This window comes from Chinchilla lanigera, unplaced genomic scaffold, assembly GCF_000276665.1.
Source record: "Chinchilla lanigera isolate Chin_1 unplaced genomic scaffold, ChiLan1.0 scaffold00088, whole genome shotgun sequence".
In the NCBI taxonomy this organism is placed as follows: Eukaryota; Metazoa; Chordata; class Mammalia; order Rodentia; family Chinchillidae; genus Chinchilla; species Chinchilla lanigera.
In genome coordinates, this window is record NW_004955489.1 from 9207824 (window position 1) to 9227386 (window position 19563).

The 19563-nt window shown below is 35.5% G+C and overlaps 1 protein-coding gene across 3 annotated transcripts in view; it reads right to left on the bottom strand.

The window, feature by feature from the left end:
- Positions 1–16622, bottom strand: part of Sage1 (sarcoma antigen 1) — a 32018-nt gene extending 15396 nt beyond the window's left edge. For all 3 annotated transcript variants that reach the window (XM_013504489.1, XM_013504488.1, XM_013504487.1), the window contains exons 1-7: positions 16473–16622; positions 15585–15674; positions 15170–15353; positions 14790–14918; positions 12928–13091; positions 11381–11533; positions 7271–7403 (exon numbers count right to left, since the gene is read on the bottom strand). In XM_013504489.1, coding sequence (XP_013359943.1) covers positions 7271–7403; positions 11381–11533; positions 12928–13091; positions 14790–14918; positions 15170–15353; positions 15585–15674; positions 16473–16592 — 973 coding nt within the window. In that variant the 5' untranslated portion in view covers positions 16593–16622. The remainder of the gene's footprint in view (positions 1–7270; positions 7404–11380; positions 11534–12927; positions 13092–14789; positions 14919–15169; positions 15354–15584; positions 15675–16472) is intronic.
- Between the last annotated feature and the right edge of the window lie 2941 nt (positions 16623–19563).

Here is a 19563-nt window from a genome sequence, read left to right on the forward strand (position 1 = left end):
CACAGATGGGTTCTTTAAAATTATCTACAGCTAAACACTTAATTACCATGTCCATCTATAGAACTAAAGATATTTACCTTAAAGATGCAGGCATTTTTTATCTTTTCAGACTTAAATTTAATTATTTTAATGTTCTAAATACATTACATATATACTGCAAAAAGATATCCAAAACATCTCATATTTTCCTTCCAAGTGCAGGAAAAATGTTTGTAATATAATTCAAAATTTGTAACGGACCTCAACATGAACCTTCCACACAAACTATAAATATCAAAGATAGTATAAATTCATATTCTATTTTGTTTCCTGATGTTTTCTTGTTTGTTATCTTTTTTAAAAAATCAAGTGCTTTACTTCCAGAGATAAAACTATGCATAATTTCTCTAGACATACAGGCATTCTTGGAAATTCTGAATTACTTTAGTTAAGAAAAGCAATTGTACATTTTTTCCCTTTTGCTGCTATTATACATTATTCACTCCTGCTGAAAAGAATTTAAATGAATTTACAGAGCCATAAAATATAGGTCTTTTGTTCTTTTGGTATTGGCTAGAAAGAACAAAGAAAATAAAGATCCAAAGAGATTTCTGATTCACTGCAGCAGGCGGGTCTTTTATAGACCATTCATATATTGACAGAAAGAAATGAGACACCATAGAAACAGTCCATTATACTTTGTCTTTATGTGGAGTCTGCTGGGAATTAGGATTTTGAAAACTGACAAATATAAGTACAGGAGAGGTTCTTAGATATAAATAGATTAGCTAATCAGACTCAGTAATACTCTTAGTATTCTAACAGTGACAAGTGCAATGATTATGCCCAGGAGCTGCTTTAGTCTATTTATTTCCTGCCAGATTTTTTGAATGAGGGTCAGGGGAAAGAATAAAATATACCATATTCTAGATGGACCGTAAAGAGCTCTTAGGGTGATACTGTTTTAGTCACTACGTCTGTAGCTCAGAAAATGATTTTCACACCGTTGGATGTCCATTCACACAAGTTCGTAGGGTGGCACAGTAAAGAGGTCATAAACAATTATCTGATCCACGTTTGAAAGAAGAGGCAGTGAGAGTTTAATTAAGAGTAAAATGGTACTTCTTTTTTTATAGCAGCCAAATGCTTATTTCTTCTTTTTTTATTTTAAAGAGAAAAAAACCAAAAATTTCAAAACAATAGGAGGGTAACAACGGTTAATACATTGCATATTGTTATTTTTAAATTAGTTACTTACAGAATACGATATTGGCATTTAATTGTCCAAACAATATTAGCACAAAGCTTTCTTTTCAATGAACTGACAGCAATTAGTAGTATAACTATCATAACTATCTTATATGTATATATATATTTTCCCCCCTTCCTTCTTTTCTCCATTCCTCCATCGTGGTTTCTCTTTCCTTTTGAAGTTTCTTCCCATATAATGATACTTCTAACACCTCAGAAGCTACTGACATTTTTTCTTTAAGTTCCTTTCTCCTATTTTCCTCTTCAGAGAGGGCTGACTCAGATTTCAGTCAGAGCTCAGTGATTTCCTTAGCTGAGAGCATCTGGATAAATCACTTTACCTTTCTGAGTCTCCACTTCATCTGTAAAATGGGATAAATGATAATTGCCTTACCACCGGACTGTTTGGAGGAACTAGATCACATAAGAAAGTGAATAAACAAGCCAGTTTGAGCTGGTAAGCTACACAGTGATTTATACCCATCATATTATCTTCCTTCTAGTTTCCCTTCTCACACACCTTCCTTTCTTCCTCCTGACCATGACTGATCTTAATATGGAACTGGTCTTTATTTTTTACACAAGTCCCTAGTCCTTAATTTTAAAAAAAAGTGAATTAAATGTGGTATACTCAAAAAAAGAAAAGTTTTTACAAACATCCTAATTTCTGTTGATATTGGCCTTCAATAGAAAAAACAATTTCTTAATGGAAGGAGTATATTTTTCATCTGGAAGACTGATGACTTCCCTGTTGACATGATTTTTCTGGTAATTCATTAAGTCTCACTTATCTATTCCATACACATGGATGTCATACCTGTGGATTCAAGTTTGGATTAAAAGTCTTAGAAAAAAATGTATCTGTAATGAACATTTATATTTTTCTTGTAGGACCTGCCTCACCTCACGCTTTTGCTCTATAAAAATCCCTAGAAAAGGCAGGATCCTCAGCTTGCTCTGGACCCCTTCTGTCTCTCTCTCAGACAGAAGCTTTCTTTCCCTAATAAATATATTCTGCTCTGTATTTTTCTTGTCATTATTCCTTAAATAACACTGTACAGTAATCATTGACATAGCATGTACATTTTATTAGATGTTATAAGTAATCTAGAGATGATCTAAAGCATATGGGAGGATATATTTAGGTTCTGTGCATGCACTATGCCATTTTACAGAAAGGACGTGAGAATCTGAGGATTCTGGTATCCATGGGAGGACTGTGAACTGTATTTTATAATTTCAGGCAATTTATCTTATAGATTTTTTGTGACAAAGAAAAATGTAATACAGAATAGTGATGTTTAGCAGAATTGGTACATGCATATAATATTATTTTCAGGTAAGTTTAAGAACTTAAACAGTAAAATTCTGTTAGTATTGATGAAAATGTTACATTAATAAAGAAGACATAGGGAACATCATTATGGACAGTTATTATACTATCCAGAAATATAGTTCAGTTTCTGGGCATTAGAAAGAATGTGTGATTTCACTTGCCTTTTTACTAAATATCTCTGACCACTAAAACTATAAAAGTATTGCATATTTTAAAAAATATATTCTTAGTATAATAGTGTTGTGTTCCAGTTAAAATAATATAAATGTTAATAATAACAATAATAATGATAGCATTTATAGAGCACTTATTATTTGTGAGGCAAGTTTTAATCAGTTTAATAGTATTAACTGGATTCTAAGTAAATTCAATTGAGGTAGGTGGTGTCATTCCATTTCACAGATAAGAAACTGAGGCACAGAGAGGTTACGTATCTTACTCAAGGTCACAAAACTCACAAATAGTAGAGCCATGATTCAGTCAGGCGGCTCTATCCTATAGCCCTACTCTTATTCATTATGTATGTCATACTACTCGGAGAATGATTTCAGGTGAAAATGTGACTCTGTCAACTTCAGAACCCTAACGCAAAACCCAAGTTTGTGAGTGAGGAGCAGAAGTACCTCCAGCTTCAAAAGATGAAAAACTCTATAGGCCTCTTGGAAGATGCAAGTTACAGAAAAGCCTGGAGATGGAAATTTAAAGCCAGAGGGTAGAATTGGAATTGACCCAAGAAGGGGATGGTCCTCAACTGGATGTATCAACTCAGAATCTCATATTCAGCAAAAACATCTTTCAGGACTAATGGGAAATCAAGATATTTTCAGGTGAAGGGAAACTAAGAGAATTTTTTACCATCAAACCTGCTCTAACCAGGCGTGGTGGCTCATGCCTGTAATCCCAGCACTTGGGAGGCTGAGGCAGGGGATCACTGCAAGTTCAAAAACAGCCTGGGCTACAAAGTTAGGTCAAGGCCAGCCTGAACTGCATAGCAAGACCCTGTCTCAAAAAGACAAAACTGCTCTCAAATGGCTTTAGGAAATTCTCTAAGCAAAAATTTGAAACAATAAGAGGACAAACCTTGGACTATCAGGAAGGAACAAGAATATTGTAGGCAAACATATGGGTAAATAAAGTAGAGTTCCCTTCTCCTCTTGAGTATACTAAATTATGTTTGGCAGTTGAAGTTAAAATTGTTATAAGCTGGGCGTAGTGGTGCACACCTGTAATCCCAGCACTTGGGAGGCTGAGGCATGAGCATCCTTGCGAATTGAAAACCAGCCTGGGCTACAAAGTGAGCTCAAGGCCAGCCTGAACTGCAGAGTGAAACCTTGTCTCAAAAAGACAAAAAAAAAGTTGTCACAGTGCCTCATGTGTTTCTAAACAGAGATAGAGATTAGTTAAGATAATTTTATTATAAATAGAAAAAGGTAAAAGAATGTCAAGTTTCTATATTTCATTCAAATTAATAAAATAATGACACTGGTTGATTGCATAACTTACGTATATATTACATCTACAACAACCCCTTAAAAATCTCTCCAGACAGATACAATCAAAAATGTAAGAGATAAAATGAAGATAAAACTTAAAAATTTTTCAAGTAGCTAAAAACAAGCCAGAAAAATGAAAACCAGGGAGAAAAAACATTAAGTAAAAATATAAATAAGGAGACTTTAAGACCCACTTGAACAACAACTACATTAAATGGAGATGTCTAAATATACCAATTGAAAGGTCAACATTGGCAGAATGGATTGAAAAACACAAATGGAAATGGGTTTTCTACCAGAAAATCATTTGAAATTTAACAATTATAGGGAAGTTAAAAATAAAATGATAGGAAAAGGATATATCATCCAGATATTAAAGAAAAGCTGAAGTAGCTATAATAATATCAGATAAAGCAGAGTTGAGAGCAAAGAAAATTAGCAGAGATACATAATGTAAAATCAATCCAGGATGACTACATAAAATCCTGATGCACCAAATCACAAGGCTGTAAAAATTGTGAAGCAAACATTGATGGAACTGAAAGAGAAATAGACAAATCCACAATTATAGCTGGAGATTTCATATTTTTCTCATAAATTTATAGAAAATCAACAAAGATGTAGCAGAATATTAACCAATAGGAATGATTTATAATATTTCACCCCAAAAGAGGACACCACACTTTATTCTCCAGCAGTGATTGAATATGTACCAAGATAGACAATATCCTGAGCCATAAAATGTGAAATTTTTATAAGAATGGATATCATACAAAATATATTCTCTGACCATAATAAAATCAACCTAGGAATAGGAACTAGGAGCAGAAAAATAACAGGTAAATTTCAAAATACTTGGAAATTAAACAATACACTTCTAAATAATATATGGGTCAAAAAAGAAGTTGTAAGAGATATCAAAAGATATATTGAAGTGAATGAAAATGAAATGTAATATGTAAAATATTACAGGAAGCAGCTATTATCAGTGCTTAGAGAAATTTATGACACTAAATCCTTATAATTAGAAAAAAAGGAAAGATCTCAAACCAATAACCTAAGAAATAATCTAAGATACAATCTCAAAAATTAAAAAAAAGAAAAGCAAAAGGAGCTCCAAGCAAGAAAAAATAATGAAGAAATCAATGAGAGTAAAAAAAGGAAAAACAATTGATAAAATTAATTAAGCAAAGTGCTGTTTTGTTGACAAAAATCAATATAAATGGTAAACCTCTAACAAGGTTTACAAAGGGAAAAGAAGACATAAAACTCATGTTACTATTTCAGGAATGAAATAAGCAATATTCCTATAGACCCTGCATCCATCAAAAGGACAATAATTACTAGGAGTAACTCCACATATATAAATTTGACAACTTAGATAAAATGGACCAATTCATCAAAAGCATAAATAAGTACGATCAACAAAACAAAATAATAATTTAAGCAACCTGATAACTATCAAAGAAATTAGATTATTAATTTTAAAACTCCCAAAAGGAATTTACAGACTAATAATTTCACTGAAAAAATTTTATCAAATGTTTAAAGAATAGTAATATAACATCAATTATGTATAATCTCTTTCAGAAAACATATTAAGAGACTACTTCCCAATTCATTTTATGAGGCTATTATAGTTTGGGCCTTTTTTATACAGTTTCTGCATCCACAGAGTCAACCAACTGCAGACTGCAAATATCCAATACTGTGATGAATATAAATGAGCAACTATATCTTCAAGAACCTGGATTCAAGTCTTTCAGATATATACCTAGGAATGGTATTTCTGGATCACATGATAATTCAATTTTTGTTTTGAGATAGGGTCTTAATATGTAGTTCAGGCTGACCTTGAAACCACTATGTAGCCCAGATTGGCCTCAAACTCCTGGCAATCTTGCCTCAGTTTCTCATGTGCTGGAATTATAGGTATGTATCACCATGTCCAGCTGGTAATTCCATTTTTAATATTCTAAAGAACCTCTATTCTTTTTCCCATAGTAGTTGTACCATTTTACATTCCTAGTCACTGTGCGCAAAGATTCCAATTTCTCCACATTCTCACCAACACGTGCTATTTTCTGTTTTTGATAGTGGTCATCCTAATGGGAGCAAGGTAATATCTCATCGTACTTTCATTTATATTTACTCTGGTTAGTGATTTGAGTATCTTTTCATGTGCCTGTTAGCTATTTGCATATATTTTTTGGAGAAATATCTATTCAAGTCCCTTGCCTGTTTTGTAATTTGGCTATTCAATCTTTCTTTTGAATTTTCAGAGTTCTTTATATAGCCTGATACTAATCCCTCATGAGATATATGATTTACAAATACATTTTCCTATTCCATAGGTTGCTTTACATATTATTGATTATATTCTTTGAAACATAAGAGTTTATAAGATTGACTTCTTCCCATTTTTTGATTTGTTTTCACTTACCTATGTTTTTGGTGTCATCTCTTTGTACGATTTCTTACAATTACATGATAATCTACAATTATCTCCAAATAATAAGTGTGTAAGTGATATCATGTAGTATTTGTCACTCTGTGTCTGATTTATTTCACTTAGCATGATATCCTCCAGTGTAGTGCCTATAGTTAGCAAATACCATGTTGTGTTCTTGAAAACTTACTAAGAGGATAGATCTTAGGGTAAATGTTCTTATTTTAAAATAATAATAGTATGTGAAGAAAACAGAAGACTTTCAGAAGTGATAGATACATTTATGACATAAATTACAGTGATGGTTTCATGGGTGTATGTTCATCTACAAACTAAGCAAGTTGTATACAGCCTTTTTATGCCAATCATACTTTAATATAGCCATATTTTCTTAAGAAAACTTTGGGTTCCTAGAAGGTTAGGATTAGGGTTATCCCTAACAAAACCCAGAGTTTTCTGAACTCAATTAGTGTACAGAAATGCCAAGTGCACTTCAAAATGGGAGAGGATGCTCACTGGAGCTTGCAACCTAGAGAACAACAGTGAGAGCACACACCAGAGGTCAAGTGCCTCTTTTCTTCTACGGACAAACAAGAAAAACAAAACATGTAACATGCAAACTCTACCCCATGAAAAGCAGTTTTTACAATTTCTCTATTCTGTGATCCATTTTTCTTTGGTGCATTAAAAATTCTTAACCCGTTATCTACATTTGTTTTTGCTATATTTTACAGATGATTAAGTGGCACATATTCTACTTACCTAAAAGAGGAAGTAAAACTGGGTAGTTGTAAGGCATCACAAAGAGGTTTACACAAGTTAAAGTTGTACTGGCTTTTAAGTAACCAAATGGATATCCAAGTTCATTGTATTTTCCACTACTAGTAACAAATACCTGCGAAGAATATAAATAATGGCAATTATGACAATAATGAAGTATATTAAACTAAACACATAGTAACAGTCCATAGTAACATCAGTGGCACAATTTAACTGTAATTTAAAATAGGAATGGTGTTTTTAGCCTACATTTATGTCCAAATACATCATACTAAACTTAAATGTTCAGATTGTGGGCCGGGGATATAGCTCAGGGGCACAGAGCCTGCCTGGCAAGCACAAGGCCATGAGTTTGATTCCCGATACCAAAAAAAAGTTCAGATTGCAATTTTTCATAAATTACAATAAAAAATTAAACTATATAATGTGATACTATACATGTAAGAAATGAAACTATACAATGTAACTCAGGGGCCATAGGCCACATCAAAAATACCCAAGTATTTACTTGGTTAGCACAATGGAAAATAAAGCCAAAATACCACTAAGTGATACCAGCCATTAAAACAAGTAAATTTCTTAAAAGAATAGGTGATGATCTGAGTACAGACTTTTAGGAAAAGGGAATATGGTCGCATGTCTAATGCACACAATTATGAAAAATGTAGCCTATTAAAGGATTATATACACAGTCCTCATGTGTACTACTATTAAATCTTGCTCTATTTCTCTTTGCTGTTCCTTTCCCCTACACATTTGTCAATTTTTCACTTCATAAATATTTATTAAGTAGCTATTATAAGGCAGGCACTATGGCAAATTATTTTGAGGAAGCAAGGAGATACTTTGGTAGAATGTGGAAGGCTTTTCTCTTGGATGTTACAGCAAATATTCAATGAAGATTAAAACATTAATCTTATTCTATATGAGTATGTTCTTAGTCCTTATTGAAATTCCTGACTTGATTTGTACTATAGTCAGCGCATGTACACAGTTCTGTAGCTATCGTGCTTATATGTATGTTCCATGTTCCTACTCTTTATTAGTATGTGTTTGGGATACATAATGGACACATTCATCTTGGGGAGTCAGTACAAGTACACATCACATCTTAGTCCTTTTTACTTCCCCTTCCCCTCTGCTCTGCCCCCCATCTTTAAAATCCTCTTCCCATTGGCAAAAGATCTACTCCCTGTTTCCTCTTAGCTTTTATTTTACTCTTCAAATTATTTATACTTTTGGTTTCTCATGTAAAAGAAACCATATGATACTTAAGCTTTTCTCTCTGATTATTTCACTAAGCATTATGGTGTTAAGATACACCCATTTTCCTACAAATCACTAAAATTTATCAAAACATGGAACTCTTCAGAAATTTGTGTATCTTCCTTGTGCAGGGGCCTCTTTATCATTCCAATTTTAGTGTATGTGCTTCGGTGCTTGCCGAAGCAAGCACCATGTTTGTTTTTTGAGACAGGGTCTTGCTATGTAGTTTGCAGTTCAGCCTAGCCCAGAACTCACTATGTAGCCAGACTGGCTGGGAATCATAGCAAGTGTTCTGAACCTGAGCCTCCCCAGTGCAGGTGCGCACCATTATGCCAGATACGACTCTGACTCTGACTCAGGACACCGGTCCATACCGTTGAGAGACCTACACCTTTACTTTTCCAAAGTCCTTTGGCAGGATCATTTAAGACAAAATTTGAACCCTGATGTTCAACAGCCTCCATTTACCTTATGGGTTCTTAGTGGCAGCAAAATCACCTACCAGTTCACTAAGTTTTGTTATATTTAGAAGTTACTAAGAATAAATCTTTCCTATGAAATTATAATGCTGAAAAACATGGGTTGTGCTAAAACACAATTCTGCTAGATTTCATGTTGTAATCTGCACCTCCATATAAACAGGTAAGAGTAATAAAACATGCTGAATTTTATTTCCTAAGTGTGTGGATTAGAAGAGGAAAAAGGCTATCATAAAAGATAAAAAAAGATATTTAATTCTATGAATCAGACTTAGAATTCCCAGGAGAGGAAAAGCACCTTTTTTTTGTTTCTCACCCAACCTTCTTCCCTCTTTTCTTTCTTCCCTTTGCATAAACCTCTTAAAATTTTTCTACATTTCCTATCACCCATGAGCTTATAGATTCCAAGTAATAATTAGAGATTCCAAGTAATAATTAGAGGCTATCTAGTTCAGAGAAAGTGAGTGTCTAGTACAAGGCCGGATATTTGGTGGCAGAGCTAGGGTTTGAACATAAACTCTATTATGGGCCTGCCAAACTGCCTGGAGCTTGGTTCATTTTATTCTCAATAATTTATCACATTAGTAGCTAGGTGTCATGGTGGAAACCTATACTCCCCACACTTGGGAGGCTGAGGCAGGAGGATAGCCACACGTTCCAGGCCAGGCTGAGCTACGGAGCAAGACCTTGTCTCAAAAAAAAAAATTTATCACATTAAAGTAAACTTAGGTAATATAAGATCCGGACAAAAGACTATGGCACATTTGAGGAGTTGTGCAAGAGTAAAGATAAGATTTCTTAAGTTTTTTTGGAGAAGGTTTATAAGAAATGTGCTATATATATTGCTATGATTTTTTGTCGGTACCGGGAATCAAACTCAGGACCTTGCGCTTGCCAGGCAAGAGCTTGTGCCACTGACCTATTCTGCCACCCCAAAATGTACTATCTATAAAAGAGGTTTTATTTTTAGGAAAACGTATGATTTGTTATTTTATTTGCTTTTATTACAAAAGTGCTTTTCAACCCATACATTCAAACCTTACAGCTTTATTTTATGTTAGCATTCTGGTACTCATATCTCTAGATCTCAGTATGTTTTGGTAAATTTCCTCCTGTCATTTCTGGTCACTACCCTGCAGCTCCCAATAGGAATAACTAACCTGATTTCTAACAGAAATAGTTTTACCTCTCTTTGAATGGATGTAAAGTGGAATTATAGAATAAGTACAGTAATTTATTCTATCTGGATTCTTTTCCTCAACATTGTATTTTTGAGATTGGTCTGTTTCTTGCTCTTTTATATTCTTGATTCATGCCTATTCCTTTTTTTTAACTCCCTTTAGCATCTTGGGGGAAGGAAAGTAGCTCATAGACAGCTAGTAGCAATAATCTCGCATTTTAGGATGAAACAGATGGAAGTCTGAAAGTGTTCCTTGCAGAAATAGAACCTAAAAAAAAAAAAAAAAAAAAAAAAAAAAAAAAAAAACAAAACAAGAAATAGAACCTAACAATTACTAATTGCTATATGGTTTGGTAGTTTAGTGATAGAATAAACATCCTTACAATGTGGGACTCATCTGCTATATCCAAATAAAAAGTCTATGACTACTATGTCTGAATTTTTATAAATTAAATTCTAAAGATGACTCCATTAACCAATTCTGCAAGTCCTTCTGGCTGCAGCATAATACTTGGAAGAACCACTGCATGATATATCTGTGAATTTGTCTCATCTCAATAAAATCCCACTACAAACACACGTGGTTTTTACTACAGGAAAAAGTTTTACTGCATTATACTAATATAGCAATGGATTTCAAGGACTAAGTTTTCTGCCTCAAATAGCCTATATTTCCAATCTGTCAAATTCAAACTAAGGGCTGAGAACTTTGGTATCTGGGATCGAACCTAGCAGTGCTCCACTACTGAGGTACATCTCCAGCCCCTTTTATTTTTTATTTTAAGACAGGGTCTCACTAAATCGCTCAGGCTGGCTTCAAGCCTGCAATCCTCCTGCCTAAGCCTCCCAAGAGTGTGGGATTACAGGTGTGTGCCACAACACCTGAATAAGTTACAGATGCTTAACCTGGTGTCCACAGACAGGCTTTGAGGAAGAGGGGAGCCGAAGTCTTCAAATATACAGGTATCATATTCTACTATCTTAAATGGCACTGTGTAGTTAGCTAATCAATCTGAATTTATTTACTTGGCCCTGTTGCTTACTTGATGGCATTTGTGAGGAAAAACAGTCTAGTATTTCCAGATTAACCTTTGAAACTTCTGAAAACAAAGCCCTGATCCCAGAGTGGTTCCACACATTTGGCCAATAAGCACAGTGAATAAATACCTGCCAGCAGCTATGGGGAGATTTTCGTTCCAAGATATACTGAGTTAAGGGAGAAGGCTCAAGTTCATATTTGTCGAAGGGCAGTTTATCTATAACCATTGGCTCACAATCTACACAGGAGAACCTCACAACAGGATGAGATGTTCTTGGTGGCTAAAATAAAAAGGAAGAAAATATGATCAGGTATCAAGCAAGCTTACATTTCTGGCAATTCTGCCAGCCCTTTTAGATTTTTTGAAACCATCACTGAGATACAGACTAGTGCTTTGAGAAAGAGTTATTAGACCTGTAGGAATCACCAATGGCTTTCTTGTGAAGAAGGGATGCAGATTCTTTATCTCTACTGTCTACTTAGTATTAAGGATAGGAAAAGTAAATTACAACACTCATAAATAGAATTTCAGTGGAATAAAAAATGCTCTGAATATATTTAAGAACCCACTATGATCCATAGGATGAACCCTGAATTTCAGGTCCACTTTGTGGTCACCAAGCATCACTTGCCCTTCATTCCTTTGTCCTGCTAGTTTATACATAACTTAGGTACTGCTGGGGAAAAATCCATGAAATTTTCTAATGAGGTAATGGCAGAACTAAAGCTACTAACAAGTAAAACGAAAAATAAGAAGGTATGGAAAGAGCAAGATGATGAGCTAGTCGTAAGTCCAGGGCCCGGGTTGACGGTGTTGTTCATACCTACAAGCTTGTCTTAAATAGCCAAAGCTAGGGACAATTTGGGTAGGGCTGCAAAGGCCGTTTTCTTATCAGGGGTAACTTGTGACTGGAGAGCACCAGAGAGAAAGAGGGACAGCAAGGGCTGAGAGATCTGGAAGACTAATAGATACATGATACAGCATCTTTGCTTCTTTATAAGTGGGAAAGCACATTTACTTGCCTTTATCATTTATAAACCTACAAGATGTTGGAGAGTTGAAAAAAACTTCCTCAAATGAGCCTTTAAAGATAAGCTGTACGTGAGTCACTAGAGATTATTTTTTAAAAAAATTGCTTATTTACCCATCATTAAAAAGTGCATTACTACAGAACCAAAGTTCATTGATTAAAAAAAGATGAATTGTAGATCAAGCAAGTTCCACTATGTGTGTTGCTACTCCTTAGGAAGTAGATCTTTGAAAATGTTTTGACTATGTTTCTAAAACCTATGCAAGGTGTAAGCTAGGTTTCAGTTTTCTGAGGCTATGCATGAAAACCAATGCCGGTGACTTTTTAGGCACTGTGCTTACCAACGAAATGAAGGCGGCTGCTCTGAAATAAAAATCAAGTCACAGATAATGACGACATCTAAAATAACAATGTACTAACATCTAAAGATGGCAGCTCAAATGAAAAAGGCAACTTAAAGAAAGAGTGCAAATGCTGGAAAGTAAAGGAAGTCCTCTTTCTTGCTTTTAGGCACAAGCTAGACTTTTAGTAGGAGATAGAAGGCAAAAAGACAGATCTCAAAAGCCTCACTTCTCAAAAGGTCCACTATAGTCAGCAAACTAAAAATCCACACAATGTTTACGTTTTTGTTGTATGATACTTACTAGTGAAGGCAAATTCTGATCTGGCCAAAATGATTCTGGAATTGGCCAGTGTCCAACAGGAACACCAGTTTTAGAGTTAGGCCGTACATAAATGAGTTTATGACAACTATGCCATGGTTGAGCAGCAAATGAATTGCTTGGTCTAGATGAATCCGTAAGTCCATCTAAAAGTTAAACAAAAGACAGACTAGGGTGTGAATTTCTTTTTACAGGTGCTGATCTACTTGTACAAATTTTCCAGCTAAAGGCAGATATAAAAAATAATGATTCATGAAAAACGGAAGGAAAAAAGTGACACTACTAGGATTTCCAAATGTTCTCTCTAGTTTCTCTTTTCTTCTAATCAGTCCTCTCTAATTCAATACACCTCACCATCCTTAACCCACTATGAGAATATATTCTTATGTGAAAAACTATTATGAAACTAACTTTGAATTTTATGAGACTTGGATGGATAAACACACGAAAACATTACAGCTATTTTTTAAGAATTACCAAATTAAGCAAATGAAATAATTTTACTTATTTCAATATTACTTTCAGCAGTGATTATTGTAGACCAGGAGATTTATTGAGGACCATTGGGCTCTAGGGAGAACATATAATGGTTTTGGAGAAGTCCTATGAAGTTGAGCTCACAACTCTGGGAATGTACAGTTTTCTTAGGAAAGGGTTTTCACTTTCATCAAAATCTGAAAGGTTAAGAACTCTGGAAAAGGAGAACCGGAGCTAGAAAGGAAATCTGACTTATTTTTACATGTATGACACCAGATCCCAGGAATTTCCATATGAAAGTTTTCAGTTCACATAGCATGCCTTCTCACAGGCCTCAGTCTTTCATGGCAAGTTTTCTTGCAGGGGTGGCTAAGAAGCTTCTAAAATCATTATGCATAAAACTGGGTATAGCCTATGCTTTTTTCTCTAGGGAAAGAGGTTTATATTTTTCTAATAGTTTCTCAAAAGAATTCAGGAACCAAAGAGAAAAAAAAAAGTCAGGAACCACAGGATTCACTATTTCAGACAAATGTGTAGCTTTCTTCCATGTGTGTTTAGCCCATTTGGTCTTGGCCATGGCAATTAAAATGCATAGATCAGAGGAGATAAGCATTATGGTAGTAAGTATGCATGTGTATATATGTGTGGGACCTGACAGAAATGAGAACTAATAACCTAGAACAACAAAGCTCTGTACATTACTATACTGTGGTTTAGTTCCCTGACCTCTTTGAAATCTACACACAAGTAGTCACAAACGTCCATTCACAAAGCAATCTGGAAATTCACTAAATTTTAACTACCCCTATGCAAAAGTATCTCTGCTTTTATCCATTTAGAGTCAGACTTTCTGTAAAATCTCATTTTAAAAGGTTCTACAGTTAAAAAGTAGTAAGAAAAGATTAGCGTAGAACCTTACAGAACCTTCTAAGTTCCTGGATAAACCATTCACAATCTCTTGCTGCAGGACAGAAACTAACACAACTTTTATTAAGATAGTTTGGCATATCTGGTGCTCAGAGCTCCAAACAAGATATGTAAGTGTCACACTGTAGGGAATATGCAGACATTTTGTGAATAGAGAGGGAATGAGTCAGTGTCATTCCAAGACTGGGACAAGGGAATATAAAATGATTTGGGGAAAGGAAAAATTTTCTTAGGAATATTCAAGATAAAATTGAAGTTGTTAGAATTTAGCCAACTGACACCTACATAGGCAAAGAAAAGACAATAGTTTGGATAGATGTTTTACTCAAACGTACGTGGATAATGAAGATTATCACTATTATAATTTGTTTAACATATTCTGAATGTCAGATCATTGTCCTATATCACACTTTAGGGTTAAAAAATGTTATCCACCATACCTTCTCCAACAGGAAGTGGATCTGGTCCCGTTTTTTCAAAATGAATAACTACACCACTCTGAACTTTTTGCACTAGAGATTCTAAACATTGATTCAACATTCGTTGTGTTCTAACACAGTAGGAGCGACCTATGCCAGAGGTGAAAACAATGAGCACAAGTTTGATTAAAGTACTATATCATAATATAAGCATCTGAAATTTTAAAATATAACTTGGAATAATCATAATTACATTGGCAGCAACTAAAGTATTAATAATGAGATTAAACATCAGAGCGAAAAGATTTTAAAGGCAAACAAAGTTTAGATGTGGCATTTAGTGAAAACTATACTCTGCTGCCATAAATTCTTTCTTTAGAAATATGAGATTTTGCCAATACCTCCTGTGACTTCACACATTTGTGTGATGGCTGATTCATCACTTGGTACACTCCCCAGTTGCTCTGGTTCCGTACAAGCCACTCCAGGCAAACGCAACACCAGGGCAAATAACCTTTGATCCCAGCGAAAAGGTTCTTTGGTTAGTTCACTTCCAGGCAGAGGAGAATTCAAAGGAAGATGAAGCTGATAAGGCAAAATTTGAAAAGGTCCATTATAACAACCCACATAAAAATGAAGAAAGAGTTAAAAAGCTCATTTTTCTTTCATGGAGCTCAATAAAATTAAGTAATCTTTCAAGGATTACTAAGACAGCACGTTTATCGAAACTTAATTCTTAATTGGAGATACATGCTTCCCACAGAAATAGCCTCATGTTCTCTGCCATTTAATGAAATTAAAAAAATAAAATCTCACCTCTTCTTGAACACTAGCAGTACTTGTTAACTTGTTTCCGTCTGTGATGGTAATTAAAATAGATGGTTCTAAAAAAAATGGATTTCTCCCCTAAAATACATGTAAAGAGAATTAGAGCTGTGTAAAGTAATAAAATTCTATTTAAACTTTTACATTTGCCTTGTTAATGATCTCCCCAATAAATGGTAAAATCTGCTTGGATTTATAAAGAGAAAAAGATTAGGGACTGAAATGAGTAGGAACCAAAATAATCTTGAAAGAGGTAGCATTTCTATAAACTGAGAAATTCTTATAATTCAAAAACTCCCCAAGCCATAACATTCAAAATACTTTTATCTATCAGCTTTCCAAGGAATCACAAACTGATATTAAAGGGATTATAATGGCAATATCATACACACTCATGAATCCATTCACCTGAGTTAGAATCCTAGCACAGATGGGGGACACTGGTGACAAACTCTGAAACTTGGAGAGTGACTCTGGAGATCATGAGCAGAGTTTTTAGAGTAGATAAGGACAATGATGGCAACAGCAAATGCAGTTCTGGCTTCCTTTTATTCTATAGCCTTTACATGAGAGTGGGAGGGGCAATAGGGGTTGACACAGAAAGATCCCAACTGCCTTCTTCCAATATTTCTCAGCAATTTATTCATCCCATTCTCAGATATCTGATGATCGGGTGGTAGGCAATTTTAATTATTTTAAAATCAAGCCACATATAATAATCAAGAAGGATTTTTTAAAAAAATCATGTATTTAAAAATTATATCAACCTCTTTGGAGGATATCAAAAGTTGTAGAGACCTTGGTAACCATGCCCAATTTTGAATTCCTGCCCCAAGTCACCAAAGGAAATTAGCTGTACTCACTCAAAATTTTTTTTACCTGTCCATAATTGTCTATTCCAGATATTAATCTATTGAGATTTAACAGATCAAATGAGGATCTTAGAGCCTGACCAAGAGTAGTCAGTCCAGAAGCCTGAAGATTTTTTAGTTCGCTCATGAATGTTGCGTGATTTTCCTTCCAACCAGCCTGAAAACCAAACATTTACAAAGAAATTATTGATTATGCAACAAACATCATATAAAATGCAAACAAGTACCAAACAGAAACTATTAAACCTCTGCTTGACAAATTAATTGCTCCTTAATATAATTCTATTCTGTATCTTGACTGATTTCAGATCTAATGCAAAGGATCAGTTTCAGAAAGATCAGCTAGCTTTAATGATCAAGAATAAAGAATTCAAGCAAACAATACATGCATTTGTTGTGGCAGGAGGGCTTTGGCTTAAGAGGTCTATTCAGGTTCAACCAAACCTACCCAAACAACTCGGTTACCTTCGCTTGACACTGAAGATGAGCTTGGAGGAGCAGAGAGCAAGGAAAAGCTCCTTTCCAAACGTATTGTCCTCAATAGAGACAAACTTGGCTATCGAGGGTCTGATCTCTATGAGTTTTTCTAACCAAGATTCTTTCTCCCAAACAATATTTTCACATTTAAATGAAAAGAAAGGGAAACTACAGGAACAGAGCTACGCTTATTTGGAGACAATGCTTCTGGCACTATCAAGCATTCAGAAAACCCTAAATCTAGAATAGGAGCAGAAAGAAAAACAAAATGCTTTGGCAAAAAAGAGCACCCTCTAGGGGCCCCCAGCAACGATGAATAGCAGCAAAAAACCAAAGGCTCAAAGTCAACAGCCAACATGCTGTGATCAATTGGGTTGCAGAACAGAAGGAAGGAAAGGATCCTGCTGACTGTTCAGTGATGGCTACAAAAGCAAAGCAGCACAAAATGCGAAGAAGAGAAGCCAAAAGAGTATGGCAGCTATGAGTATGTCACGGAGGAACAGGCCGGCAAGGGTGAAGGCAGATAGCTCGGCTAGGCAACGTGGTGGGCAAAACAGCCACGTGAGTCTCAGTATACCTAAAGACAAGGGGTGATACACTGGATGCTGAGGTGATGCCCAACGGTACAGCTGGAGGAGGAAAGCAGGAACAAATCATACAGATATAAAGTAAGTGATTTCAATTTTGGGTTTAGCTGAAGGCTACAGCTTCTTTTCTGCTTTCATGGGCTCCCAAAGCACCATGAGACATGGAGGCCATTTGGAGGCTGAAAGAACAAAATGCGGCATTTGAAGACACCCCCATATCACGAGATGCAATGATGTGAGGAGTGGAGGGCACCACAGAAAGAAAGAAAACAGAGAGCTCATAAAAGGGTAGGATTTATTGGAGAACCACAAGTTAATTTGATTATCATTGCTCTGGGCACATGACAGCAGGCGAGGCTGATAAGACAATTCGTGCTTTGACTGCGAAGTGCTTTGAACACTGTGCTCAGTAGTTTGGATTATTATCAGTCGGCCCTGGGATGAACCCGGTGTTTTGAATTAGGAGAGTGGCACGATCAGAGCTGCATTTTAGCAAGATCATTCTGCTGGGAGGCGAGGCTAAATTGAGGGGTGGAGGACAGGATGAAGCTGGAGGCAGGGAAACTGGTTTGGAGACTGTTGCAATAGCTCTTGAGAACGGTGATGAAAGGCTGAGTTAGAGCAGTGAGGACAGACAGGAGGTTGCAGATTAAAGAAGTATTTCAAGAGGTGGAGTCATAAGGATTTAGCTAATTAAAGGGATGGGTGAGGGAGAAAGGGTCATGTACTAGGTTGGGGTATCTGGCCCAGGCAAACTTAAAAACGGTCAGATCTTTACCCAGAAGCCACTTTATAAAATTGACTTTTTTGAAGTTACTTCATTTAGCAATCTGATTTCCACATAGTAAACTTACATTTATATTAAGTATTGAACTCCTGAAAGGCCCATGGAATAGTTCAGGGTATGACTAAAGAAAAAGGAGTGGACTATTTGGTTGGTAAAGTGCTAGCAAAAGATGTGGATGTCACTTTAAACTCATCAATATTTCTCATAGTGTCCGGATTGTTAAAAGCCTCATTCATCAATCTGTCAGAAAAATTACAGTATTTAAATTTTCCTTTATAATATGAAATGAAAAGCATTTCACAAGTACTTTCAACAGGTGAATCTCTGACATTGTTTTTTGGTCAGTTCCAATCCTTGACAACAAATTGGGCAGTACGAGAAATTTGTAATACTGTTCGTACCTCAATACTATAAAGTATGTGAGCTACATTCACTACCAAAAACCATGCATTTTTAGTAGCTCTCCAGCTCCTATTTCAAGATAAAAACTAAATGCTCTGCTCTATTTTCAAAATACTATAGGAAAAAAAGTCCCACAGATTAAAATATTTAGAGAACTTTATTAATGTGAAAGATTTCTTCCATAAAGACCACTATAAAGAGATAGCAGGAAAAAGGACACATGCTCTTCATTGCTTGAAATTAATTTTTATCACAGATGAATTCAACGACAGCTAATTTGCTCTTTTCTTCAAAAGTACTGTGGATTCAAACCCATGGCCTCTCACATGCTAACTACTCACTACCACTGAGCTACATGTCCAACCTCTGATTTGCCATCTCAGTGTCTCCTTTCAAAATTTTACTTTATAGATATCCTACTCATGTCAGCAAAGCCTTTATTCCTGATAATAATTTCCATACCTCCTTGGAGAACTAGAGCTTACAAAGCACTTTCACACTTCACAGTGGCATAAGATAACCCTATAAAAATAGACACAACAATACCAACCCTATTTTGACCGACCTTCCTTCCTCCCTCCCTCCCTCCTTTTTTTTTCTGCCTTTTTGAGACAGGGTCTTGCTATGCAGTTCAGGCTGGTCTTAAGCTCATTTTGCAGCCCAGGCTGGCCTCAGACTCGCAACAATCCTCCTACCTGAGCCTCCCAAGTACTGGGATTACAGGTGTGTGCCACCACACCTGGCTTGTAATTTTTTTAATTTTGAGAAAGGGCCTTGCTAAATCACTAAGTTGCCCAAACTTTGCTTGAACTTGGAATCTTCTTGCCTCAGCCTCCCAGGGTGCT